Below are 26,168 nucleotides of genomic sequence, written 5' to 3'. Positions count from 1 at the left end.
CTTTAAAACATAATCCTTTTCTCTCTCTTACATGATATTTTTTGTACTTTTCCTCTTTTTCCAGTATTCTTTGAGCTACTGATCCTAGCTTAGCAACTTCATTATCTGTGGCACAAAATTGCCTTGGTAATTATGGCAATAAAACATGGTCGCCATAGGAAGTTGACTTAATGGTTTAATTCTTAATAAAGGGACAATTTTCTTGATCAGACAGCTAAATGACAGATAGTTTCTCCCACCTAAGAAGCACACCCCAGGACACATTCCAGTGTATTATGATTCACAGACTTCAGTTTTTGAAGATATCAAAATACATCCCACATACTGTTGAACATCAAATTTCACTATTACTGGAAGTATGTCATCTGTTTTCATTAATATGTTCTTCTCAGTGTAATAATCAAAACCTGCACCTAGCCATCATGGTGGTTTCTATCAAAGCTTAGAGTTGGGAGTTTCCACAGCCCTAAGGCTGAGATAAAGGACCTTCCATATTTCATAATTGACCTGGAAATGGGCTTTTAGGAGACTCCTGCATTAGTCAATGCACGGAGACTTGATCACGCCTGATAAGTCTATCTGTAACATAGATTCACGCACAGATTGGGGGAAACAAGGAGAAGGAGGTATGTATTACAGGGGAATGTTCCTTGGGGTTCCTAATTAAGGAGGAACCTCTCAAAGACAGAATTGGTAGGATTCAGTGCCTTGCTGCTAGGCAAATTTTCCTTTGTCAGATATGGAAGAGTCTGTTCATCACTTGTAAATTGCTCTCCCTCAGCGCCATCTGCTTCTTCTCTTGTTAGGAATTTGTTTTTACGTATTCATTATAATGTAGCTAACTGCAGACTCCAATTCTGCCAAAGCTGAAAAAGCTGCAAGTCAGGCTAGCGTGTGGAGCCTGCCACATTCCTCAATCTCTGATTCAGGCTTGCAAGTTTGTCATCAAGTTTGAAATTGAAACCAGAGGAGCAAGCAGCAAGCCCTGCGCTCATAAATCAGCTGATAATGGGTGAATTGTTCTGTGCCTTCCCCTGAAGAGGAAAGCAAAACTCAGTGCAAAAGTACAGCAACTAGAAGAGTTATGATCCAGGCAAGCACAGAGAAACTACATGTGCCTGTATGAATATGCCACATACTGGTAAAGGAAGCAAATGGGGATTTTGGTTATATGCAATCACTGATTCTTTTCTTATTACATTACCAAAAAGTTACAGTGGGATTTACAGCCAACCTTGATTCTGAGTAACAGATTTCCATAAAAGAAATAGGCACAATACATCAGTGTGTGATCCGTGACAAGGTCTCCTTTGTGCTTCATTTGTTTGATATCTGCTGCCACTAGAGGGAGGTACAAAATTGACCACAAAATTATGTCTTGAAAAATAGTTTCCAGGTCATTAACTAAGTACGGGCCAACATTTGCTGCCAGGATTCTACTGGAAATCTGGAATAAATGACTGATTAATTTCCTCTGGATGTGCACCAGTGTCACTGAGAACAGAACTTGGATCTGTATGCTTAGATGAAAACTAATTAGAAATACAGCAACATTTTGAATCGCAGACTTGAAAAACAGGTCATCTTGGACTTGAAAGTTGAGTCCTGTGTTCAAAGAGCTACACTAGAAATGGTTACATCAGAGGCACTACCTCCAGCACAGGAGAAGCTATCTGAGGGGACGGCTTATGATATTTAAATTTATTGCTGCATAGGAAACCTGGGCTCCAGAACTTCATTTCCAGAAGCTGGCAGAAAGCTATAGAAGAGCCTAATGACTAAAGCAATAACTTGGATCAAAGCCGTTTATCTGATTCTCTTTTTATGGCTTGAATATGGCTAGAAGGAAAGTTATGTCAGATATGCAGTATTTAAATATATATTTAAGAGTTGAATCTGCCTAGATAAAATTTGCAAAAGTACCAAAGTGAGTTACTCATTGAAGCCCCGTCTTTCTAAATAATGTAAGCTCTGAATGTAATTCTTATTAAAAATCAATTGAACTAGTCCTAAGAGCCTAAATTACTTTTGAGACTGGGATTATATTCTGGAATCATTTGAGATTTTCAAAATACGACCCAACAGATGTAAGTTTGGTCTAAAGCAAAGGGCCCAACTCATAATCTGAGTTAAACGGGTTTAGGCAAGGAGTTCTGTGGCACACGTGCAGCTGTGGAGAGAAGGAAAACTTTCCACTTGCAGGGAAATTGCTGTGTAATTGCTCACATTGCTCAGTCTTAATGCAGCAGAAATACCTGGTGAATGTGAGTGGAAGAATGATTGTTCGTGGCTCTGTACAGCTATATCCAGTGGACTTACGGTGCTGTATCTAAACATCCCTCTTTGGGAGAAGATGGTTTTCTGCATGGATTGCAATGTTCTGCAGAGAAGGCTGCACAAGTTCAGCTGTCTACGTTGTTTTATTCCCATTACAGGAACCAGGGAGGAGAAAGAGGGGAGTAAGGGTGAGAGGGGAGAGCTGGAAAAGTGCAAGGGAGAAGCAAAATTTACCTCCTAGTGCTTCAGAGATGGATGATAAAAGTACTAAGGAGAAAATTTTCAAAAGCTCGTCACAGACAGCTGTTTGTTTTCATTACCTCAATTTTCACCAATTCCGTTTTAACGTATGAAAACAAAATACCAAATGTACATTTTCCGTATTTGTAACTTCCCCCTGTCTGCGGGGGGGACTAGATACACACTATATGTGTTGGTGTGAGACACCAGCTCTAGACAAATGATATCCACAAGCCAGAATTCCTGTGTTAAAAGTGAAATACATATAAGCTTTTCAGGTTCTGCTGTGAATCCTTTCCACAGACAGGGTTTATGTGAAGAAAGGATCCCTATTTGGGGGCGGTGCTGTGTTAAAATAGCTGTATTGAGATGTAGCATCAAGGGTGCTTTCTGTCTGCCTAATTTAAATGGCTTTTCATCTCTAGAAAAATAACCAGAGAAATTTTTCTTAGTTTTGCCGATAACTGCATAAATAGAATGTTTGTCTAATAATTGAACAAAAATGCTTAAAATTTAAAGGGTTTTAATGATAAATTTGGAATGTTTATCTAGCAAAGTAGACATTGCTACTGAGGTCAATGGTTTTTCTAAAGAATGCTCGAGAGCAAAGATTAAATATAGTGTGTATTTTCCCAGTGGATTCAACACTGTGCTGTACACAAGATGGTCACTTCACTCTTTGTTCAGTCAGGCTTCATTACATCTACCTTTAGAGTAATTAGGGCTGAGTCATGATGTTATCACATCTCAGGAGTTTCATTAATTTTAATGGTCTGCATTCTTTAGATGTCCAGGGCTGCAGAGTAAGTGCCAAAGTCTACAAATTTCCTGCCTGTTCCACGGTACATTAAAATCCCAAAAAGCCCCAGTGGTTCAGGCCCAGATCAGCCCAAAGACTTTGTTCAAAATGTTTGACAGTATGGTAATTCCTTGTGACAATCTTGATTTTTTTTTTCTTTATCAGTGTCATGAAAAACTCAAATACCATTGTCTGCCACAAGTGTTTTGAAATGAATACCACCCACCAGAAGCATTCAAAAGTGTTAGTTAATTTCATTGTTCCTGAGTTTTGAAATAAATGAGAGGAAGAAAAATAATTGTAATTGCATCAATATGATGGTAGACAAAAGTAGTCTGATTTGCAAAATCAGTCTTAAATTTGACTTATGCTAGAAATTTCCTGATGCAATTATGGTAGGGTTGTCTTTTCACTATTAAGTGTTTGCAGGATATATTTCTATCAGCTAAAACCCTAACACAGATGCAATTATAGCAGCAAAACAGTTATCGTGGTGGAGTTTATAATATGTTCAGGGAAATGAAATGAGTAACTTAGCACCTTTGACTGGAGGTTTTTTTAACCAGCAGATGATTTGTTGGAATCACAGACCATTTCTAAAGTAAGTCCAGAGAATGTCTCTAAAGTTCCTAAATGTTCATCTACTTAATCAGGACTGATTTTGGTTACACACAGTGAAAATTAATTTCAGTAGAAATGGTATAGAACCAATACACATTTATGGCAAATTTGTTTGGCTGTTATGGAGCCAAAATGAATTTTATAAAACCGTGCTCTAAAAAGACATAGATTCTAGGTGACAACCCTGCAATAAAATCTGTGTACTATGCTTTGCAAAAACTCAGTTACTAAGAGGATTCTCCATATAGGCACAAATATAAGTCACATATTATAGGGTCAAGACTGTAGTCCTTCTAATAAAATGTTGTGATAATATAAAGTGAAATCAACTCTGTTCAGTTTCCAAAATTAGAAGATAAAATGGCTCTATTGTCCTTCCAAGTAAACCTAATGTAATATTTACAACAATAGTCTAAAAACATAAGCAGAAAGTTAGGACCAGGTGGTGTAAGACAAACTGTCATGATCACGTAATGTATCCAGAGTCACAGACATGATCCCGAGACATTGAAGTGATTGACATTTGACAGTTTGCATTCAGTCATTATGTTTATTTTCTATAGCGACTAATAATTTACTTGGTTTCAAACTGGCTTTTATTTTGTTAGGCAGCTGCTGCTTGCTGAAGCCAGTGAATGGCAGGGACTGCCATACTGGTGAGATACGTAGCCACGTGTTGCCTGGGCTGTCGACTCCATGTGTGTGTCCACAATTAGATGAAGGAAAGAGAAGTCTTGTAGAGTTTTTGCAGACACACAACCAAGAGCAAGTGTGTCTCCTTAACCAACTGGTCATTCACAAGTGGAACGTTATAAATTTTAAGGAAACATGAATATCTTACTCTAGCAACAGTTCACTAAGTTCAAGTCAATCTCTTGGAGATATTAAAAGAAAAACATGGCTACCAATTTAAAGTACAAAACACAAGCAGAAATATTTTGCAAGAAGTCAGTGAGTCATATTTTCCTCATAAAATTGTTAAAACCATTGTGCCCAGAAACAATTAAATATGTGACTAGGGCTGGAAAAGTTTAGCCGTAAACACAAACAGACACCAGCTTTTGTTTGTAGAGGATGAAGGTCATTTGGCTTGAGGAATATCCTAATACTAACAGAGAAGAAGCAGAACATGCAGTTTGAGTGTTCTCACTGCTGCACAGAAGCTCAAATATTTGGCCCTACGTGCCTGGATACTGAAGGTTAAGTGCTAATAGTTTGTTATGGCAAATCACTGAAACAGGGACAAACAAAAATACTCCTTTAATTTGAAAAAAAAAACAACCAAACCACTCTTTTGATTTATATTAAAAATATATTTCTGAGACCTGAAGTCTCAATCTTACAAAATTGCACCTATTAAAATGTTTGAGTTGATTAGTACCTGGCAGTTTGAAGATTTGTTTAAGACTCAAAAGCTTTATAAGACTTTTCTAAGAATCTTTGTTTTTTCCAGTAGTTTGGTGTTTCTACTGCCCCTGGCAATAGGCTCCTTCAGTTTGGCCTGATATTTATGCACTCTACACATGCCAGCCCCCAGCCAGCTACTGTATTCACCTTCTGTGCTTTTGGGGAAGATTAAACAGGAGGAAGTTCCTCTGCTCCCCAGGGTATAATCCTTGTATTTATGAGATTTGGAGACATTGGCCTACACAGCAGAGGTTACAGGTTGGAAGAGAGATTTGAACTCAGCTTTGTCGGGGGTCCTTATCTGATTTATTTGTAGCCTAAAGGGAGAGTTGAATTTGAGATGTGTCCAGATGCTTTTTCTCAGGGGCAGTTATAACACAGCTCAGCACTTTTATACAGACACTCTGGCTAGCCCTCTGTTTAAACAACTCCATTTATAAATCTTTCTTACAAATAAAATGTTGTCTTGATATCCCGCTTATGTTCTTCTACCCAGAAGTGTGAAATGCATTGTAAGATTTCTAGGTCGCTACAAAAAATACATATGCAGGTATCTACCAAGTGGTATTTGACTTACCTGACATTATTTCAGGGTAAGAAAGATAACCTCTTTAATGGTGCTTTCCTAACTTTATTTAAATTATCTTTGTTCTTATAAGAGGGAACTGTGAAATGTGTTTGTGAATTGCTTTTGAACGTAGCTGTGTGTTACAGCAGAACATGACACGGTCTTGAGGACTGAGCTTTGTGCAGTTAAAAAAAACAAACAACCCATAAGAAGTTTTAAATGCTTATGGCTCTGAGCAACTGAGGTCCAATTCATCTCTCATTTCTACTAATTTGCAACAGCCTATCTTCTTGAAGTATGGAATTATATTAGATTTATAAAAACACATGTGGCAACAGAATCAAGTCTAGGCAATTGAAGCAATTTACTTCTTTCACCAACTGAGTTTTGGGGGTCTGCATGTTTCCAACTTAATTCTTTACATCTAGAGTTCAGAACCACAGATTTTTGCTTCAAGAGTCTTCTCATCATTTTCCACTTTCTGTTGCCTGTCAAGGGTCTTTGTTTGGTTTTGTTTGGTTTTGTTTGTTTCTTTCCTATCTATATGCTTCAAAGGCTTTCAATCGCATGCTATGCAGGCTTTAGGAGTCCTGTTAAAATTAGAGAAACTTTTCTTGCACTTTCTTCCTTCCTCTTACTCATGAACTAACTTTCTCAAGTTAGAGAGCTGAAGAATAGATCCTGGGAATCTGGCTTAGCCTTGATGAGGGATGTGGTCAATAACCATGAGGCTATTCCTTTTATTTCTTCCTTTAGCAGCTTGTTATGCAATTACATTTTTCAGTAAGTTGCATGTTTTTTTCAGTCTAATGATCCTTTTGATGGGGTGACTGTTCACAGGCTTATAAGCATCTGAAAACTAGAAGAAAGAATGGAAAATATTTTGAAAGTTCAGCTGTGATGTGTTGCAAGTACAACCTCTGATTAAGGGTGTTAAGGAGGCATCCATTCAAAGCAACAGAATGTAAATGCTGTACAGTTTGATTAAAAGGTGATTAAGATGCACCTAAATTTTCTGTGTAGCCAGATCTCTATTGATACTACTGAAGCAGTGGAGTCTGTTTGACTTTGATGCACAGAAATAGGAAATACCTAGCCATGCCCAACACCTCTTTTGACAAACTAGGTAGCTTGCAAAGCAGGTAGCTGTTTGGCTCAAATTTATCATTTTCACATGTTGTTCTAAAATCTTTTGCCTGTTTTTCACAGCTGTATTCATGAGCTTGGCACAGCTTGTAGAACGGGCAAAGAAGTGGGAGCCTTAGACCTCAGCCTTGGGAACTGACGGAGCGGCTTCTAATGAAATAGTGAGGTCTCACCACAGGATCTCTACTTGTGGAAATCCAGGACAGCTTTTGTTACTGCTTTGGTAGATAATGATATCGAAAGCACAGTCACTTACAGTAATTCCCTGTACTAGTAAACTAGCTCGGAATTAGCTAAACACTCTCAAACCTCACTTTTGTTGAGGGGTGTATATAACCACTCAGTTCTTTATGTGCAGTCTGGAAGAACCTAGAGTGAGATTCCTTTCCAAGTTAGTGGCAGAGCCAGGAAAAGAGTCTTATCATGACATCTCTGGGCTTCTACTCTGATTACTTGTAGCCATGCTGGTGGGATAGCGTCAGGCTTAGAGGTTGAGTGCAGATGTTTCTTTCCAGTATCTACTCTGATAGCTGGGGAGCTCACTGTTCTTCAGAGCACATTCTGTAATGTAGGACAAACTTTTGCATGGAGCATCTCCATGTAGAGCTCTTTATTGGAGTACGTACTTCTCTCTGCAAATAGATACTCCAGCTTTTTGTTTTACTCAGTTTTACTCAGTTGTGGTGTTTACATTACACCAGCTTGAGGGGGGAAGGAATTTTTCTGTATATTAACTGTCTGGGTGATTTTCTACAGCTGCTTTGAAGGATGTGTCTGTTACTTATATTGTAACTTGGATTCTATAGACATATGGCAGAGAGCACAATTCTCCAGAAAGCAAAAGAGTTTGACTGATGGAAAGCAGAAGAGAGCGATCCAAGAGAAATCCTGCCAGAGGAGGAGCATGAACCTGAAATTTTCTGTTGAAACCAGACTTCTGCCTTGGGCTAAAGTACCACACTCGGCCAATTCTACCATTGACTGCAGTGTGGCTCTGCACAGATGCAAGGAACTGCTTTTTGGACCTGACTAAATCTGGAGCTTAAGTATTGTTCTGGCATCCATACTGATTTGGAAATACACCGGTTGGCCTGAACTCCTTAAGCAGTGGGACAATTACTGGGTTTTTAAAAAATCAGAAATGCAGAGAGCCTGTGAATTGAGGCTGTTCTGGCTTTTACATAGTGAGTTTGTAAAATCAATCAGAAATTGAAGAGGGCATGAGAGATTTCATTTTAGACTATTCAGTCCTTTATTAATTGTGTTGTGGATGGCAACAGAGGAAACGTGTATAGCAGACAAGTCTTTTTTTCCTATTTAATCTACTGTCTGTTGTTCTGACTTTCCACTTTCATGCAGCTCAGCACTTGCAGCAGCACAGGTCTAAGCCAGAACTGCCAAGAACGTTTTGACTCATCTGTTTTTCTGTTTATTTCAGGAGCCGATAAACTTCCTGGCTGGCCACCATGTCGGTCAAGCTCACATTTGTCTCTCCCAGCGATGGGGGTGGTATCAGCAGGAGCTGCTCCTTCACTGGATTCAGCACTGTGCAAAGCAGAAAATTAGCGTAAGTAACACAAAAAGAAAAGCACCTGATTGTTTGGGCAACAGACATTAGGTACTGTGAATGTATTTTTTTAACTTAAGACATCTATGTGTGGAAGTTGTTCCTTAATTTTTATCTTAAAGCTATTGAGTGTTGTCACGGTTCACTGATAAATAGCTATATTCCACACCATGCTGCCTTACTGCTATGCACACTGTGCTTCAGAGATGGCTGGATTTCAGAGGTTGAGTATCAGACTCTTAATAATGTTCATTTCTTCTATAAAAATGAAGGGCTACAACCCCTCCTGCTTGCAGCCTAGTAGTAACTGGTGTTTTCTGACTAAAACCTCTTGAATAGTTATAGTAATTAAAGATCTTATAGACCTTTAAAAGATGGGAATGTTAATGGTGAATCCTGGCAAAATATGTACCTGAACCCAACTCAGGTTCTCCTGGAGTTATTTAAGCAGAGCAGCATTACATGAGAGGAGGGGAGGAATATGAACAGGCCGAAAAGGCCACTGCAAAACTGGTGCTGTCAGTAACCGGTCTATAGGGCAGTCAAGATTGCAGCCCAGTCTTCAGTCAGGCCCCGTAATTGCTAAACCATCCTGCACTGTTTTTCCCTTTTTCCTTGTCATAAATTGTGTAGCAATGCTCTAGGTAGATAACTGTGCAGCTTTTCCACTAGAAGTGTTCTTGTTCTTTTTCTGAATTTACTGATCCCTGTATAGGCTGTCGAGTGCTTTTAGAAGATATGATATATGAATGGAAAATTAATATAATCTCTGACTGCCAGTGCATGCTAGAATAATAACAGAGTGAATAATTTAGCAGTATCATATAGAAGTATTGGAAAGTATGGCTATAAAAGTATTGTACTCAGAAAAACCTATTGTATATCAGTAAAATACCTGACTTGGCCTAAAATATATTTTCAAAGAATCAACTGACTTTTAGTTAAATAGAGCATGGTAAAGCATGACCAAAAATGAAATTCCATCATGACTGTGATGTTATCAAGAAGTCTTCACATTTGAATAAGTTAATTTGTTGTGGAAGGTGAAAAATAACATTACACCTAGCAAAGATCGGACATCTGAAATCTCACCATTTGCTAAGATCTTGAGAAAACAACTGTCAATAAATGATATAAACAGACTTGAGCTCAAGTACATCATGGGAGTTCTAGCAGGGAAAGGATCTACCAGGAAAAGTGTTGAACAGCTGTTTCTTCAAGAAAGGCACAGTCCAGCAGGGTAGGAACGCTCCAAACAGAGGAGGTCATGTATCCCTTAAGATTATTCTGTTGCTTTTAGCTGCAGAGGTTTTCTAACCAATGCCTCTCTTTATGCGTTTTTTATGTTGTTGCTTTTCATTATTCAGCTGTGTAGACAGACAGTTTCATTCAGGAATAAGCGCAATAAGGAAAATCTGTGTACTGGGTACTCAGTCACAGCCCAGTGAACACCCGAGAGCCTTCTCCAGCATAGTGAAGAAATTTTTTAATCGCCCTTTCCTAACTTATCTCTCCCTCAGGCGCTGTTGCAAAACACAGCAGGAGATTGCAGGGGCCCTGTGCAAGGTCTATCCAAAGGATGACACACAAATCAGGTCCACATGGAGATTCTTAAGCAGATGCTAAATATACTTTCGCATTTCTTCAGCAACTTCCTTTTGAGGCCCTCAGTAATACACACTATTTCATTTTTCCTCACAATGGTCTCCACAGGAAGTAAATGTTATTGCTGTTATCTATAAAGCGAGAAATCTGATACTTAAATGATTAAGTTCACAAGGGAAAGCAGCAACAAAGCATCTAGCTTTTAGCTACTGTCCCTAAAGGCCCCTGTCAGCTACTTTTCTATGGAATGTATGAAAATGGGGTTGTTAACATCAGTGCACTGAGTATGTAGAGGCTACATCAGTCAGTTGGAGATACTGAAGAAGATGGTGAGATTTAAATCCCAGCCTATCTGGTACACAGTGCTTACATGCTATACTGTAACTGAAGGGAAATGCTTTCCTGAATTTAGGATTTGCAGTCCAAAAATCTGGAGGTAAATAACAAAGTCCTTTTCTTTCCAAAAATAAACAAAAGCCAGGAGTAATATGAGCTTTCTAATTTCAAAAGATAGAATTATCTTATATTTTCCACATGGTATCTTGCTAATTAGAGTACTCATCTAAAGCCTGGAGCTGAATGCTGTTTCCTTCTTTGCCTGAAAGAATTTTAAGCGATGATCCTTCTAGGAGACTCTTTCGAGTGCTGGTATTGGCTGGACTGTCCCTTCCAGTGTCATTGCTGTCAAAACCCTCTCCCTTTGCATGGAATATTCAAAGATCCATTACCTTAAAAAGAAAACAATATGAATGCAAGTTTCTAATTTAACAGTTATGTTCCTTGTTAAAGATAACCTGAGCTCCAAATGATTTGGTTAATTAGTACTTAACATTAAGCCATCATAAAAAAATAAGATAATGATTGGGGTGAAGAAATTAAATATCCAGTAATGTTTTGCAGCACCTAATTTCAACAGATTTTTTGCAGATTATATGTTAAAACATGGAGTTAAGTGGAAAATTAGCACCAGGATAATTAAAGTAGTTACTCAAAGGTTTCTATAAAAGCACTGGGGACAGCTCTCAGGTGTGCTGGGCCTGGGATTTAATCACCAGGGTCAATAATCTCTTTAAGTCACATGCCTGGAACTTAAACCAGCCATTGGCTAGGTATTAGGCCATTGTTTCTCCAGGTGAGCTGAATTAAGGATAGAGATGCTAAAGAACGTGGAAAGCTTCTCTGAGAGCATTCTGTTGGCTTGGTGGAATGAGAAAGTTCTTTAGATAGTTATTTTGGAGTCTTGTCTTACAGGGAGTATTAATAGAACTGCATAAAAATAACTAAGACGTGGAGGAGTATATAGATAGAGGTAAGCCAGGCAGTGATCTGCCAATGGGAGAGAAACATTTGCATTATTTTCTAGTTTAAATATTGTAGATGTATATATAACTAATGGCTTGGGGTATGCTAACTCTTTAAGTTAAAGCAAAAAATCCTGTGTGGGAGACTTCTGTTAGAAACAATATTTAATTTTGGTTTTGCACTTGCTTTTAAAAGCAAGTGATGTGTTAGACACTGAAAAAACACCTTGATAATTATATCTCGTGTGCAATCTGGGCTTGGTAGCTTTCTTTTCTGAAATGTGGTAGGGCTCTAAGCTATCATTTAAATGGATGGTGAATGCAGGCAAAGAAACAGCTATTTTTCAAGGTTTTTCATGTTAGCTTTATCAGTTAGACTTTGAGCAGATCAAAAGTTTGTTGCCTTGTTTTCCTGAATTGCAGGTGAGAGTCAGAATGGGCATGTCCTTGCCCTGCAGTGTGGCTTACTTGGCTGGTTTTGTAGTTGACCCAACAACTGGTGTGAATGTGCAGACAGAAACAGGGCCTTAGCTGCCTGCCATGCGTGGCTGTTAAGACAATTGCTAGCAGCACGAACTCTAACTTGTTATTAATCTGGTATAAAGATGAGCTTTTCTCTTTCTTCCTCGGTACCCCCTCTATCTTCCCAAAGAAATGGAGACCTGCACGATTTTTCTTTATTTAAAAAGAATAAAAGAGAGCCACTAGGATTCTCTGAGTCTGTGTCAAGCTTGGAAAAGGAGATGTTTCTTGTTGAAATTATTATTGAAGTCACAAAAAAACTTGCAGCTCTTCTGCATTAAGTATTTAGGCCTGGGTCTTAACTTTTGAATGTTATCTGTGAAAGTATTCTCAATGTCCCCAAGAGCTTTGTGCTTTTGACTAAAGCTAAATGGGATTGGATATATAACTTGTGGCTTGAAAGCTTTGTGGGTTGGGCATTTTTCTCTTCTCCCTGGTGATGAGTTTTGCACCTTTCCCATTTTTTTTTTTTCTTTTTCTACAGAAAGTCTCTTGGCAGAAGTTCGGTGAGATCAAGAATGTCACTGAAGTCCCCCAAGGCTTATAATTCCCTGCAGAAGGGGGCAGTCATCTGGGATCCAAAGCCACTGCAGGTGAAGAAAATTTTTGAAGCTTTGAAGAAAGGACTTAAGTAAGGACTTTTTAAATATTGTAATTTGCCTTACCTAGTCTTGCTGCTTAAGTCTGTGTATCACTGCTCTCTGTCTCCATCTGGCATCTCTAAAAGTAGGTAGTGACTTTTTCAGATGCTGGCTTGGGACCTTGTGAAACAAGTTTCACTCGCTGTCAATCTGCTTGCAATCAGAGTGCTCTGCTGTTTTTGTTTGTTTCTAGTTTTTTACACTTCTCTAAAAAGTCAGGGACAGGGAGAACTCTCTGGGGAGATTATCTGGGGAGCAACTAAGCTCTGTTGAGGAAGGGAGGCTTTCAGAGCATGCAGGGTGGCAGGCAAGAAGTCTGCAGGTCAAGGAGAGACTGGGATGGGAAGCCAGACCTGGGGGGTGATTGGCAGAAAGTTTCTGGAGAGGGAGCTGTGTGTGGTGTGTTTTGACTCAAAAAGCTGACTTAAACCCAAGTCTAAAAGCGAGGGTGTGCCCTGCAAGACACAGTGGGGAGGCTGGTTCATAAACGATTTCTATTGTCTCTATGCTAATTAGAGAACACTTAAAGTAAAGAGTTAGGTATTCTAGTGGGTTTGGGTTTTGGTGTTTGTGGTGTTGGGTTTTTTAATATAATTAAACTCTGGAGTTCAAAAGTCCTGTTTTATCTCTGGGTGGCTTGTTGAAGGGAAAGTCTAAGGAGATCCACCTGAAAATTTCAGCTGACTTGAGGTGATGAAACAGAGCTGTAGTGTTAACTCCATCTTTCTACTCCATATTAATGTGAATAGTATTATCTTGCTTTAACTGCAGCACAACTTCAGAGTCTTTATTACAGTTGACTGCACAGTCAATGGAGCATGAGTACAGACTTGAGTGAAAAGGTTAAAGACCAATTTTGTCCATTGCCTATGTCTGGCAGATGTGGGGTGCATGCAGCAGACGTAATAGAGATCAAAGGATGGGCTGGCAAGCTGAATTTAGGGTATTCTGGCTTTGAGGAAGCCGTCAGTTATCTCATAGGAACGCTGATATTATTCAGTGCTGACACGGCAAAATGTGGATGAGCTTGCTCCCTTGGTATTATAGACCAGAAAGGAAGTGGTGGTAAGCACTTTTGCCTCCATCAGTGATTGAAAATGATCAACCTTTAACTGAGTCCTCAAATGTTATTCTGTAGAAATGCACATCTTAAATCATAACAGTTGATGCTGATGGGTCTAGCCTAATATCACAGGAACTTAATTTACACCCTGAAACTACGATGAGCAGATAACACCTTTCCTTGGATTTGTAAACCCTGTTGCACTTTCTGCTGGCATCCTACTCACAGTTCCTTCATGTATGTTGCAGCTGTTCTCAGAATTGTGCTACTGTATTAATTCTAATCATAGTTTGTTTTCTTAAGCAAAGAACATAAAATACACTGTAATAATACGCTGTAAATTCAGACGTGTCACATTTTTTTATTCCAATAAAAGACTGTAATGTCTTAGCCTGAAAAATATCAGTCAATGTCGTATTAGTGGATTTGGATTTAAAACAAATAACAAACCCAAATGTTTTTGCAGAGTTTAGAATTTATCAGAGCATAGGGAGGAGAAAACTGTAAAGGGGATCAGAACTTGTTCCCAGTTCTGCAGGGAATGCCACATGACCAGACTCCTGCCAAACCCAAGGAGCTCACTAATTGACTAAAGTAACCTACAGAAAACAACTGTATCAAATAGCAATGCAAAGTCCAAATTTTAAGTAGATGCAGACTAAGTCCACTTGGTGCTGGAGTGACTTGAATTTTTAGTACAGAACATGTTTTACGTGCCTGTTTCTTTCTTTATAGCTATAGCAAATAACTTTATTCTGTAAACCATCTGGGTACCATTCCAATAACTCCTTATTCTGTTAACCATCTGGGTACCATTCCATCAAGCTGGCAATTCCAACATACTTAAATCTAAAAGTGATGAAGCTCTTCTAAAAGGAAAGTGAACCTTTTTCTGCCACCAGCCTTGGCTTCTTCTGCACTGAGCTGTTAATAGGCAAGTGTAAAGAGCAGACCATGCTGGAGCCACTGGGTGTCTTGGGGGAACTGGTTTTGTAACAATAAGAAAATGAAATGCATCAAAGCAAATGTGAAGAAGTGCAGCTGTCTAAAATGAAGCTATTTTGATTGCTTGGAGACTGTGTCTTAAGTAGCATTTACCAGGTGACTCTTGTTCCCTTTTAAGCATAAGAGGAAAAAGTTACCAAAGTCTGCTCTGTATTAAAAGCAAAGTTGGAAGAAGATGGTCTCAGCAGAAATAGTTTAAGGCTCTGTAGGGAACTCCTAAGGGACAACCCTTGCATGCAAGCGACTCTGTGGAAGCCAATTGGCACCAAGTGTTTCACACCTTGCAAAATAGTTCCCGTTCTGGAAAAAGTCATGGTTACATTAAGAAACTGCCTAGCATGCTAAAAGGTGGTATTTAGCTCTGTTTGTTAAAACACTGAACTTCCACCTTACATGTGGAGTACTTCCATGAGCTTGGTTTTGTAGTCCAACTGTTTCATGTTGCAGTTCTTTGACTTTGTAAGATGGAGTTGGTTGATGAATTCTTAGTTTGTGATAACTTAGTCTCAGGAAGAAGAGACTTACTCAACAAATGAACTGATTTTTCTGCCTTACAGAAAAGGTTCCAGCAGGCCAAATAGGAATAGGTAGAGAAAGTTGAGATCTGTGAGCCAAGTTATATGTGTGTTAGAACTTGCTATTCTCCTCCCACATCGCTCCTTCCCTCTTTAGTAGTGCTTATGGCTTCGCTGTCTTGTTTTGTTTTGCCTTGTGTTCACAGAATAAAGCCTATCTTTCACTTGAGTGATCTATTTTAGATGAAGGGAAACAAGAAATAGTGAATGTCTGAGTGCAGTGTGTGCATATTTATATGCCTTAAGCACCAGTGGTGGCCTTCTTGAATTGCACTGTAGCATTCCCCATCTTGGAGGTGTAAAAAGGATTTGGGAGGATTCCTAATGTACAGCATCTTTTACTGTTGGGTAACAGTAACCAGCATCTGCTGGCACTCATTGCATACAGATGCTCCTCTCAGAGTGACTTTGCATTTAGGACAAATACTTATCTAAGGAAACCACCCTTTCTCATCTGTTGACCCATGTCCCTCTCTATAGCTATTAACATCTCTGGAGAGTTAAAAAAAAAAAAAAGGAATCTTCTCTAGAAGGAAGTTGTTTTGTAACATTCTGCTGAAAAATTCTTTGGGGAAGTGTTATAATTAATGTACCAGAAGAATGTAAGTCTGGGTTTTCTTCCTCTCTAGTGAATACTTGGAAGCACATCAGGCTGAATTGGATTATCTCTCGGGTCGACACAAAGATACCAAAAGGAACTCCAGATTGGTAAGATGTTTTTAATCTTAAATACTTAAATGACTTAAAAAATAAGGTCACAGAAGTAGATGCTTTCTCACATCTGGCACTCCCAGGAGTTTTCCAGTTACAGCACTGAGGTGAGATCCAGCAAGGCATCACAATCGGAAATTTATCAAACAAGTTAGCTCTTGATGTGAGAATTAAACTTGGCATTTCTCATGTTCAGTATCCAGTAGTGTTCTTCAGATAGTGTTCCTTTACTGGGACGGTATCTCCTCATGTCTCTTTAGTGATCAGTGTTTGTACCAGAGTCTGTATGGACAAAAATGGTTATAAAGATCGGGCTTTGTTTTCTGTAGCTTGTGACCATGTCCTTGTAATCTAGAGTCTGTCATGTTCACAGCTCTCTAGAAGTATCTTCAGCAGCAGTGCTAAAAAAACTTGCAGATTGAACTTTGCCTTTCCTTTGGGAAATAAGAGCTAGATTTTTTTAAAAGTAAATATTGGGAACTCCAGTGTACCATGACCACTGTCCAAGTCCTTGTTACAGCTGCTGGTAAGACTCTTACTGTCTCATTTCAAGCATCTGTGAAAACAAACCAATCAACCATGCACAGAAAATGAAACTACTTCTAAAAATGCTGGACTGTCTTGTAGTAAACAATGCATCTTAATTTAGTGTCACTTAAGATATGCCTAGTGAGTCTTGCAGTAAATATGGAAGTATCATTAATATGTATAAATATATGTGCTCTTCTGCTCAGCCTCTGCTATTTCTCTTTCAGGCTTTCTACTATGACCTGGATAAGGTAAGACTATTGAGGGTGAGATGAAATGTTGCAATTAGAGATAAATGGATGATGTCTACTGTGTTACTTAAAGGCATGTTTAGGAAATAATTTCTCAAGTCCCCCTTTCTCTCTCCCCTCTCTTCAAAAGCAAATCCGCTCTGTGGAGAGATACATCAGAAAACTGGAGTTTCACATTAGCAAGGTAAGGGGGTTTAAGAAGGCTTACTCTGCTATATAAGCTAACTATCTAAACAGAAAATACTTAGATTATAATTCATCTGAAGGGCAATAATGCTGGGTACTTTCTGCAAGCTGTAACCACTCTTTTTACAGAAGGAGGGGATTTTTATTTATTTATTTTCTTGAATGACTCTATTCAGGCTGAAAATTGGGTACAACCCAACCTGAGTTTGCCTGTGAAACATGTTTGCATACTCTGCCAGTTGATTCAGAAAATGCTGCTGTGGGAAGACTTGCATGTTCTCCCCTGCTTCCCACGAGGGGCCAAATGGGCAGTTCTGTAGAGTGTGTCTGCTGTTTGCCATCTGCTTGCCAAGGAATCATGTCTCTCCTCTGACATAGCTAAAGGTGTAGGTGTGTTAATCTGTATTGAGGGAATCAATTTCCTGCTCCCCAGGTAATATTTCCCTGAACAAAGTGTTGCTCTACTCCTTGTCTTCTAGTCTGATAATAGCAGACCAAATTGTCTCTTAATATCCCATGTTTTTTTGTAGGAATAGCTACAAACTGTTGTACTCTAATCAGTCTGTAAAATGCAGGACTTACAGTATTCTGCAATGCTATGACAATGGGATTTGTTTGGGGTTTTGCCAGGAAAGACTGCTGATGTTCTTTTCCAAAACTTATTTAAAACTAAGCCGTGGTAATTCTTGTTCATTTTTTCCTCAACTTCCCAAATCTTCAAGGTAGAAGAACTCTATGAAGCTTACTGTATCCAGTGCAGGCTACGAGATGGGGCCACTAATATGAAACATGCCTTTTCCTTGTCTCCTTCCACCAAAGCCTCCAGAGAGAGCCTAGTGGAGCTTTACAAGAACTTCCAAGAGTGCACAGAGGTAGGAAATACTACACCCATGTAACAAAGACCTGACTGTGCCTCAGCAAAAAATGTACTAGCACTTGCTGCTGGCTGCTTTTTAATGGTGTGGGTTAAAAACTTAATGTGTAAATGCAATACAGGTATATAATGTGAACTGAAGCTTGGGAGATAAATACCTTACAGGGAAAGCTCTATATTTCTATGCCCTTCTTTTGCCCCTACTCAACTTGGCTTCATGCATTCATGAAGACAAGTGAAAAATTCTTTGAATTTCTGCTTTAATACTGGGATCCATTGTGACTTCCACTGGAAGTTGGTATGAGAACTGAATAATGAATAAGCTATGTTATGTTCCACTCTTCTGTGGAGTGGCAAAAAAAAAAAGAGCCAAAGTCCTTTAAAGATAAGATAAGAAAACAGTATGTATGGGAAGGTAGGTGCTCTGTGCTACTCTTCAGTCATAGTGACTCTTCAGTCTTTCTTCTAGGACATGTGCTTTATAGAAGGGGCATTGGAGGTCCATTTGGGAGAGTTTCACTTGAAGATGAAAGGTACGTTCCTTTCTTGTTTCATTCAAGACTCACCCATTGGTTTTGGGTTTCCTATGTAGCAATCTGATCCATTATTCAATGTCAGTTCCTTCCACTGGCTTTCTGGATCCGACCCTGAACAGAATTTTAGCAGACTTCTGTTTGCTTCAGTGCTGTAAAACAGATCTGCAATGGTATTTGATATTTGAGTACCAAAGCTGACAATCTGTCTTTCCTCAGGTCAATTAAAGTTTGTCACTCTAAAAGTACTTTGGGCTGGTGGCATGGCTTCTGCAGAGTTGAGCACAGGGGGGTGTTAGTTGCTTTATTTATTGTAAGCTGAGGCTTTGGGGGTCTTTTTAATCTCTACAAGTATTAGGATTTTTCTTTCTCTTTTCAGGGTTGGTGGGCTTCGCACGTCTCTGCCCAGGGGACCAGTATGAGGTGCAGTATACCACAATTCATTTTGTCCTCTATTTTAATGCTGTGAGCTTGCAGTAGAGGAACAGGAGAGCAAGGGTGTAACATGTAGAAGGCAAGCAAGAAACAGACTATGATAAAAACATGCACTGTTCTGATGAGAGCAGCACTTTGGCACATTTGCTAGTTACTCTGCCCTCTGAGACTGAAGAGGGAAAGATGGGATTCCAGTGTTATGAGAGGGTTTAAAAGATGGCAGTGGTTGTCTATCAAAACCAACCTGTCAGACCTTTGTCTTCAAAGTTGCCCTAGAATCAAGTAACAGTTGCCGCCTATTTCTTGGAAGATTGACCTCAGTGTGATTTGAACGCATCTTAATATCTTACTGCATTGCTCTCCTACTTCTAACACTGGCAAATGAATTCGTGTGCCTTGTGTTTCACTGCTGCAACACTTGCTATGCAACTTAGTTTTGCAGTTCTTCTAGAATGGGTGGGATGTGTCATTTGGCACTGAGTTAAGGTGTTAAAACCTGCAACCTGAATTTCTGCCTCCAATCTTCTAGCTTTATCCAAGTTCCTAAATGTATAGTGACCAAAGGAGTGGCTTTGCCCCTGCAGTACTGGAACAGCGTGAGGTCTATGGACTGAAGGGAACATTCTGGGATATGTTGACCCAACAACCTTTTTTCTTTGTGGTTTCTAGGTGTTTGTGCGACTGGGACGCCAAAAATGGAGGTTGAAAGGCAAAATTGAGACAGATGACAGCCAAACGTGGGATGAGGAAGAAAAGATTTTTATACCCAATCTCCATGAGAAGTTTGAAATCAAGGTGTGGTGTATAATGGTTGGATTGGAATCAGTGGGTTAACAGGTCTTCTGCCATACTACTTACCTGTGAGGCTGCCAAGCATTTGTTATTGGAATCAGTGGGTTAACAGGTCTTCTGCTATACTAATCTGTGAGGCTGCCAAGCATTTGACAAAGTTTTTAAGAAGTTTTCTTGCAAAAATGGCAGTTAACCAGTGTTCTGCCTACTGAACAGACATCTACTCCTGTTTGTCCCTCACTCCTTGCCCTTGTAACTGTATTAGTGCATCTGCTGGTGAAGTTTAGATGTGGAGAGACAAAGATGTGTATGTATACATCACCCATGTGGAATATTAACTGTTCACCACTGAAAAAGATAAATATGAAAATGGCAGTTAACCAGTGTTCTGCCTACTAAACAGACATCTACTCCTGTTTGTCCTTCGCTCCTTGCACTTGTAACTGTATTAGTGCATCTGCTGAAGTTTAGATGTGGAGACAAAAAGATGTGTATGTGTACATCCCCCATGTGGAATATTAAGTATGTGGAATTCTGTTGGCCACTGAAAAAGATAAATGTATGTATGGAAAGCATATCATTGCACACATGTATATTCTGAAAGTGTAGTTCACATGTCCCTTTACCCTGGATGTACTGTGGATTTTTTTGGTCATGATTTACTCCAGAGACTGTTGCTCAACAGGAAGTTGAATATGGGCTGGCAGTGTGCAAAAGTGGCCAAGAAGGCCAATAGCATCCTGGCTTGCATCAGAAATAGTGTGGCCAGCAGGAACTGGGAAAGTGATTGTCCACCTGCACTTGCCACTGGTGAGGCTGCACCTCGAGTACTGTGTTCAGTTTTGGGCCCATCACTACAGGAGGGACATCGAGGTGCTAGAGTGAGTCCAGTAGAGGAGCCATGAAACTGGTGCAGGGGCTGGAGCACAATTCTGGAGCTGCATGAGGAGCAGCTGAGGGAACTGAGGTTGTTCAACCTGGACAAAAGGAGGCTGAGGGGAGATCTTACCACTCTCTACAACTGCCTGGAAGGAGATCATAGCAAGGGGGGAATCAGTCTCTTCTCCCAACTAACAAGCGATAGGATGAGATGAAATGGCCTCAGGTCGCACCAGGGGAGGTTTAGACTGGATATTAGGAAATATTTCTTCACTGAAAGGGTTGTCAAGTATTGGAAGAGGCTGCCCAAGGAAGTGGTTGAGTCACCACCACTGGAGGTTCTTTAAAAGACAAGTAGATGTGGTGCTGAGGGACGTAGTTTGGTGTGGACTTGGCTGTGTCGGGTTAACAGTTAGACTTGATGACCTTAAAGGTCTTTTCCAACCTAAGCAATCCTATGATTTTGTATCTGCCAAGAACCAAATAGCACTTATATACTGGTAAAACCTGTCTGTACTTAATATCTTTATTTAGAGTTCTGACACTTTAAAAAAGTGCCTCAGAAGAGGTCACATCTTTAACAGTAAGGGACCTGTGTTAGTGGCCTGTGATACATAGATGACATGTTGTTGGTACCCCTCGGGGGAAGCTTGTAGTTTCCATAGACCCCTGTGAGGCTGAAGCTGGCGTTGGTTCTGGCACTTACCTGGCTGGTGGAGCTAATCCTTAAACAGCACTTCCACTGTAGTCTGGCATCTTTCATGGGCTTCACTCTGCAGCGTGACGCCTGTCAGCCTAAAAGGAGCTGAGACTGAGGGCTGAGCTGGATCCTATTCTACCAGGAAACTGTGCCAGTGCAGGGTTTCAAGTTTTGACAGCTGTGTTAAAGCAGCCATTGCAATGTTCCTCTGCTATCTGGCAGCAAGAACTGGGTTACGTAGGAGGGACTCTTTGGCATCTTGTCAGCATAGCCTTTGGAAATGTGCTTATAACACATTTTCTTGCTGCCACTGCACAATGGAGATCAGGTGAGAGGCTAATTCAGATCCCTGTTTTCCCATAATAGTTGTAAAAACTTGTATTACTTTATATGACAATGATAGTTTTACTCTTTTTGTCAGCTTATGAAAGTCTACTGACTAATATTCTCCACACTCTCCGGCTCTTTCTACTTTGTAGTTAATAATCTTTGCCCAGTACAAATGCATAGCAGGTTTAAAAAGGAAAAAAAATATACGTAAAGTGCCAAAGAGTGTTCCAAGAGGAGCCTGGTAACAGAACTTCTGCTAGCTCTTAAAGGAGATGTAGGCATGTAATGAATTCCTGAAGTGGGCCTTAAGCACTAGTGCTAAAATTCTGTGCTGTCTGATGCTTTGTGCACTTCCAGAACAATTTGATCTTCAATTGGAAGTATGTTTTTATAGCAAGTGTTTGATTAGATTATTTTTTTTAAGTAGCTGAAGAAGTGAAGTGCCAGCCTGGGAAAAACTCAAGTCTGTAACGGCATTGAGAACAAACTCGGAGCCACCTGCAGAGCTAGAGGAAAGAACTGACACAAGTTCTGATTTTGGTCCACAGCTGAGCTCAGGACAGTTAGAAATGTTACAGTGGGTACAGACAGTTGTGCTTCCAGATCCTTTAGGCAATTGTGAGCTGAAAGAGTCTAGGTAGGCTTATAAACTTCTCTGCACTGTATATTTTTTATAACAGTGTTGCTCTAATACATAGAGAGAGCTAACCCCTCTACTATAAATGACAACTACTTGTATGTATACCACAGCTAGAATTTTTCTTAAAGTCATAGTCTACCAAACCCTGCTGTCAGAAGTGCTGTACAGCTCTGTCTTTCCCCAGATAGTAGAACTCTTTTCCTCTTTGCCATCTGTGACACATTCCTTGTGGCATACTGGCTTACAACAGTTTAGGAGCCCAGAACTTAGTATCAAGATTTAAAGTTTTCTGTGAGCCTTGTGTGTTATCCTTTGCATGCACACAACTTAGGCTCGTCTGGTAAGATGAAAATGGGTATGTTTGTCTGTCCCTGCAGGTGACAGAGCTGCGAGGACTGGCTACTATTCTAGTTGGTGTCGTGACATGTGACAGCATAAACTTCTTTACAACCAAGCCTCAGGCAATCATTGTGGATATAACTGAACTGGGCACCATCAAGCTACAGCTGGAGGTCCTCTGGAAGTAAGTACAGCTTCAAATGAAAAAAGCTGGAGCTAAAGATTTGAAATAAATTCAAGGCTCTGAAGTATATCACTTAGTAATGTTCAACATCACAGTTCTCTTTCCATTGCAGAGCAGGTGCAGGATAGATAGCAGCCACAGGCTTCCTCGCAGCAACCCCAGCTACTGTGCCTGATCTCTGACTGTGGGACCAGTCTTCATGAAGGGAAGGGAGGGGGGAAGGCACAGAAGCTATTTCTATAACCTGTAGTTCTTGGTGTGGGTGTTACCAGAGCCATGGCTGGCCACACGAACTCCTAGTAGGCTTTAACTTAGCTCACTGCTCTTCACAATGAGCGTTCAAGTCTAGCTCCAAGCAATGTATGTACATCTATAAAACATGAACAATAATCTTAAAGGTAATGAAATGAAGCTGAAAATAGCAGCTTCTAGGTACAATGAAAAAAATACATAGTTGAAATCGAAAGACAATCACTATTACCGGGCCACAATTTGTTCAAAATTAAGCTTTCCCAAAGACTTAGCACCTTCATATTTGCACTGTGATTATAATTATTGATATAAGGTCTGTGTGCTACAGGGAATCCTGGTTACAGATGCACTTTTAAAAGAGATGAGTATTTTTATGGTGCCTGTGATTTTTTGGAATTGTTTTATAATTTAAATTTGTAAATCAATTTTTGTAGTGGATTACTGATGTTATTAAAAGCAAATTCTCACTTTTGTGGATGCTGCACTGGAACTTCTTCCTCACTTTAGACACACCACCATAGATTTTTGAGGTAGTACTCTTGTTCCTGTTTATGAGACTGTCAGTCCATACTGAAAGTCTTGTATGCAACAAATGAAACCCTTTAAACCTGTTTAAACCCCTACTGTCAAGGGGTTACATCTAGCCATCTTAGTGAAGTGCTTGATTGAACAATGGGTGCTCTTCACTTCTGCTTTTGTAGATGGCTTACTGCAGTCCTCAGTTCTTCCCAACCCAATGTGGCAAAGAGGCAGTTGAACACACCACCATGATAAGGACATTCTTGGAAGGCCATTTTGACTTGTGGATCTAAGCCCTCTCCAGGAAAAGCAGAGACTGAACATTGTTTAGATTAGGAAGGGCAGGGATCTGTGCCTTGGCAGGCACCTATGATTCAGCCTTATACAACTCTTCTTCTCTGGCTGTGCTGGTTTCTTGTTTTCTTAAAAATTATACACAAAAAAAAAAAAAAACCAACCAAAACTTAAGTGTTGAATATGTGGTCTATCAAATGTGCCCATGAGCCAAACAGATCTTTTAGTAAGAGAAAAGTTTCCCTGCCTGTAGAGTAAAATAGACAAATGTATTTTACAATCAGACTTGATTTTTCAGGTCTTAATACCCTGCTTCTACTTCTAATTACCTTTGGAAGCATTGTTTGACTTAAAAATTGTCACAGTCTTTTAAGCCACCAACTGGAGAAATGCCACAGGTTTTCTGTTGGGTTTCCTCTTCAAGTGTTGATAAACAGTTTTCAGGTTGCATATCAGGGCTTGGGGAAAGAAAAGCTTTATTGTTCAACATACTGTCTTCTGAATGTCTTTTGTGTATGCTGTGGTTCTTGAAGTTTACTGTTGATTTGTACTTGAAATTAGGCTGAAACATGAGTCTTGGCAACAACTTCTGAAAACTGTTTTGAAACACACACATCGCTTGAAGTCTATGAGAAATAAACACACAGCAGAGTTTTGCCCACACCTTTTGTTTATGACACTTTTTCCTCCTGAGATCTAACAATGGGCATCAGTACATGTTTTGTTTTGGTGAGGTGCTGCAGCTGCTCTGAGGCTTTTGAGGCCTCTGTTTCTTATTTGAGAAGCTGAGCCACTAATTAATTAAGTAACAAAGCCTCATTCCAGAAGCTAGCTGTGATCTTGCACTATATGCTCTATGAACCTTCCTCTTGCTCAGGCCAAGTTATGTATGTATTCCCATTTCAATCTGAAAGCAGAGACATTTATGGTAGAATTATTGAAAACCGTGTGGAATGGAGATGGTGCAAATTGCACTATATATTTGCTTAAAAGTAGGTCTTAAAATGACAGTCCTTTTAAATTAAGGCCAATTAAAATATTCTTCTGTTTGACATTGGCATGTCTTAGCATTGGGGAAGGAAGGAGAAAAGAGGGGCACAGGGGGATGTATAGGCTCTTATATATCCCCAGCAAAGTCTGATGCTTTTATTTGTCATCTCTCACCCTTCAACAGACACACACCACAAAAGTTTGCATTGGCTTCAATCTGGATGTAAAATGATCAAAAGCTCTACACTGAGCTTGGAGCAGAAAGGTCTGCAGGCACAACCCTCTGCTTGCAGAGATGCTTTTCCCTAAGGGAAGTCCTTTTTCCCTATGATTTCAAGCCTGATGTCTGAGGAAGCTATGCTTGTGCAGCAAAGGAGGCATACTTTCTTTACTGAACTGGTATAAAATCTGTCTTAGCAGATGGTACATTCATAGTGGAGTCTGGAAGAGATCACTTCAACTCTCTTCTTGTTGACCCACGCAAACGGCACCTAACAGATAGATGCTCTTCATTTACTTTTGCTGGATCTGCTTGCTTGCCTTTCCTCACTGTCATAACTTGCATAAATAATTATAAGCCTTAGTTGCTCTTCCAAGAGGACTGTACAACGAAAAACCCCTTCATTTCCTGGGATATTGCATAGTTTCTCAGATAACATCTAAATCTCCAAAGCAAATGACATTTGAGACTAAATGTTCTTAAAAAAAAAAAGCAATTTAAATTATGTTGACTCTTAGTTGTTGGAATAGTTTGCAGCTCAGAGCACAGCTTTTCATGGGCAAGATGAGCAGTTCTGTGGCATTTGGGACAACCATCACCCAGCTTTTAGAGTTGGCAACAGTTGAGCTGGGAGCAGGGTGAGCGATGATGCATTTTCTTTGGGAGTTAATCCCCACTTGGAATTTTTCAGCATATGAGAAAACTCCGTCTGCGTGTCTCTGCTGTGTTTAAGTTTTGTGAAATGCATTGGTATCCTACCAAGTGGATTCTCCAGAGCACTTCTGCACAGAACTGGCAGTCTCCTCCTCTCTGACAGCCTGTTTGCTGAAGTTGTTTACAGAAAAGCGAAGTTGTGTGGTGACAACTCGGGGTGTTTCTATTTTCAAAGATAGAGCACTCAAAATAACAGCTGCTTTTTCCTTTGATTTAAGAATAACTAAACAAATGCAGCTGATTTGCTCAAACTTCCCTGAGGTGCGAGCTTTCAGTCTAGACCTGCTTTGTAAGAAATCCAAATGCAGATCTCTCTTCCACTTCTAAATGTATATTTTCCTTAAATAGGCCACTACTCTTCTGGGCTCTAACAAAAGTTCCTTCAACTCCTTTACAGATTATGCCATGAGGAGTGTGAATGAGCTCGGGCCTGTTGCAGAACAGCTTTGTTGGCCAGTTT

The 26,168-nt window shown here is 39.8% G+C and overlaps 1 protein-coding gene across 5 annotated transcripts in view; it reads left to right on the top strand.

Moving 5' to 3' along the window:
* FAM65C (family with sequence similarity 65 member C) overlaps positions 1 to 26,168 on the top strand; it is a 53,700-nt gene that overhangs the window by 12,800 nt on the left and 14,732 nt on the right. For 3 of the 5 annotated variants that reach the window (XM_014943782.1, XM_014943781.1, XM_014943783.1), the window contains exons 2-11: positions 8,497 to 8,625; positions 12,538 to 12,684; positions 15,967 to 16,045; positions 16,783 to 16,827; positions 16,958 to 17,011; positions 17,736 to 17,885; positions 18,357 to 18,420; positions 18,800 to 18,843; positions 19,525 to 19,650; positions 22,574 to 22,719. In XM_014943782.1, coding sequence (XP_014799268.1) covers positions 8,525 to 8,625; positions 12,538 to 12,684; positions 15,967 to 16,045; positions 16,783 to 16,827; positions 16,958 to 17,011; positions 17,736 to 17,885; positions 18,357 to 18,420; positions 18,800 to 18,843; positions 19,525 to 19,650; positions 22,574 to 22,719 — 956 coding nt within the window. In that variant the 5' untranslated portion in view covers positions 8,497 to 8,524. Of the gene's footprint in view, positions 1 to 8,496; positions 8,626 to 12,537; positions 12,685 to 15,966; positions 16,046 to 16,782; positions 16,828 to 16,957; positions 17,012 to 17,735; positions 17,886 to 18,356; positions 18,421 to 18,799; positions 18,844 to 19,524; positions 19,651 to 22,573; positions 22,720 to 26,168 lie in introns of those variants that run through there. The other 2 variants (XM_014943785.1, XM_014943786.1) reach the window with 2 other exon arrangements.

This window comes from Calidris pugnax, unplaced genomic scaffold (genome assembly GCF_001431845.1).
Source record: "Calidris pugnax isolate Ruff unplaced genomic scaffold, ASM143184v1 scaffold118, whole genome shotgun sequence".
NCBI classification, from domain to species: domain Eukaryota; kingdom Metazoa; phylum Chordata; class Aves; order Charadriiformes; family Scolopacidae; genus Calidris; species Calidris pugnax.
The sequence above is the reverse complement of the archived record's forward strand: the minus strand, read 5'-3'. Positions and strand labels throughout refer to the sequence as shown.